The sequence below is a fragment of the Perkinsus marinus genome (assembly GCF_000006405.1).
Source record: "Perkinsus marinus ATCC 50983 genomic scaffold scf_1104296970056, whole genome shotgun sequence".
Taxonomy (NCBI): domain Eukaryota; phylum Perkinsozoa; order Perkinsida; family Perkinsidae; genus Perkinsus; species Perkinsus marinus.
In genome coordinates, this window is record NW_003202589.1 from 2,107 (window position 1) to 4,063 (window position 1,957).

At 43.6% G+C, this 1,957-nt stretch overlaps 1 protein-coding gene across 1 annotated transcript; it reads left to right on the plus strand.

Annotated features, from left to right (window-relative positions):
• Positions 1 to 710: 710 nt before the first annotated feature.
• Positions 711 to 1,862, plus strand: Pmar_PMAR011217 (hypothetical protein; the record flags this gene model as incomplete). The annotated part of the gene is made up of 3 exons (XM_002767767.1): positions 711 to 839; positions 1,279 to 1,439; positions 1,763 to 1,862. 3 exons carry the CDS (start codon positions 711 to 713, stop codon positions 1,860 to 1,862), a joined length of 390 nt encoding a protein of 129 aa, XP_002767813.1.
• Positions 1,863 to 1,957: the final 95 nt, after the last annotated feature.

The window sequence follows — 1,957 nt, forward strand, 5'->3', positions numbered from 1 at the left end:
TCGGCAACATCTTACACGGCCCTCCATAGGGGAGTACTGAACACTCCAACAGAAGCGCGAGACATCCATGGTAACTGCTTGGAAGTTGCGAGAAATGTGGTATGATATTAAGCAGTTAAATATCCTCCTAAGTTCTCAGCAAGATTCCAATACGACCCTCCGGTGGCTACTGACGCTCCTCAAGGGGGCGTGAGGATCTACAGCACTAAACCTGGTAATGCTAGGGTATTACGCATCAACAGTGTGGGAGAATGCATTCCAAATGCTGAACGACATGTGGTAGCGACAATTTCACGAGATGCGTATTGGTTTTCAAAGTCGTATGTAATTAGAAACGCCTGAGTGCCCAGATATTCAATATTACTATCTTTGTTTGCTTTCCTCAGCTGAGCTTAGCCGGGTTAGGAGTCTGCAGACACCAGCAATAATTTACCCGAAATTTTCATAACACATGTGCAATGTTTACCACACTGCTTTTTACGGGAGGTCTTCACTCAGGTGTGGTATCACGGGCGGACCCTTTAGTGCCTTGTCGAGACCGCAAAGGTGATAAATTCAACCCGATCCGTTATCACTCATAATGTTGAAGTCGTTGATGATGTTATTTTATCACTAGTGTTGTTGTGTTGTTGGTCTTCTTTGGTGGAGAGGTACTGTACGTAGATGTTTTCCTATTTATGCCGCAACTGAGTTCAGAAGTTGGAAACACCATGAGGACGACTCTAAAACCTGAAGGGAAGCGACAAATGAAAGGTGTTGATGAGCTTTGGAGGAGTACTTCTGTTGGGAGTCTAAGGCTCGGGAGGGACCATGCGGAGGCTAGTGGCAAGAAAATGCAGGTAGGTATAGGATTGGGTGAATATATGTATATCGCTCTCCTCAGCTGATCTCGGGAGTTTCCGGAGTGATTATAGATTTGTATATACGAACTCGGGTAGAAGAGAATTTCCTCGCAAGTTTCATATTGTCACCAACACATGTAGTTGACCATGTGCATATTTTCTCACCAAACTGACATTTAGAAATTTCGAGGCTCGACGTTATAGGAGTTAAAGGTATGGCGTATTCGGTAGTGGCAATTTACTTGTCGCTGATATGAAATATCATTGTGGTGAACGTCGTCGTGGGTAGACATGTGTTATAGAAATCAAAGAGAGTTGGGTGAGAGATCTTGATAGTATCAATTGGTGATAACTGATCAGCAGCAGCTGTTTCATTATCATCATTGGCGTCGTGCGGTAGGGCGATTCGATTTATGTAGCATTTCTTATGTTTCAGGTTGTGGAGGATGTCCCCATATCGTCGTCGTATTCATCCCTGCATGCGTTGGAAAGGGAGACCTCAAGAGTCTGTGCTAAGCATCATACGCTTATGAAGCGGCTTAGGGTGCTGGGCGTGCTGGGCGATAAGCACCGACGCTACTTGAGGGAAATTGAAGTGTAGTAGAGCAGTGTTGGAGGAATATATGTTCGCTTTGCTGAGAAGTTTCCTAGCTGTTTATAGAGTTTAGGTAGAAGTGTTGGAAAACTAAGAAAAATTTTCCAAAATTTTCATATCGTCACCACCTTATGTAGTTGACCATGTGCATATCTCCGGGAGTTTATTCCTCTGGAGTTGCCTCACTATTTCTGAAACTTTGGTGTACAACTCTGCGAACACCAACGAAAATTTTCCAAAATTTTCATATCGTCGTCAACTCATGTAGTTAACCATGTGCATATTTGTAGTAGAAATTTTTAGAATTTATTTTTTTCTGTGTTAGATTTCAAAGTAGTGTGCATGAGGAGGCCAAGGCTTTGAATGAGCGTCTCGAGAGTATCAGATCTAAATCAGTTCAGCTGAGCCTAGAAGGGGAGAACTAACAAGAGTTGTTGGTGAGAAATCCATCGGTCCCTCGAAGAAAGCGTCTGTCGATGAGCTTCCATCGAGAGCTATTGCTATACCACTCCTCCGTGAC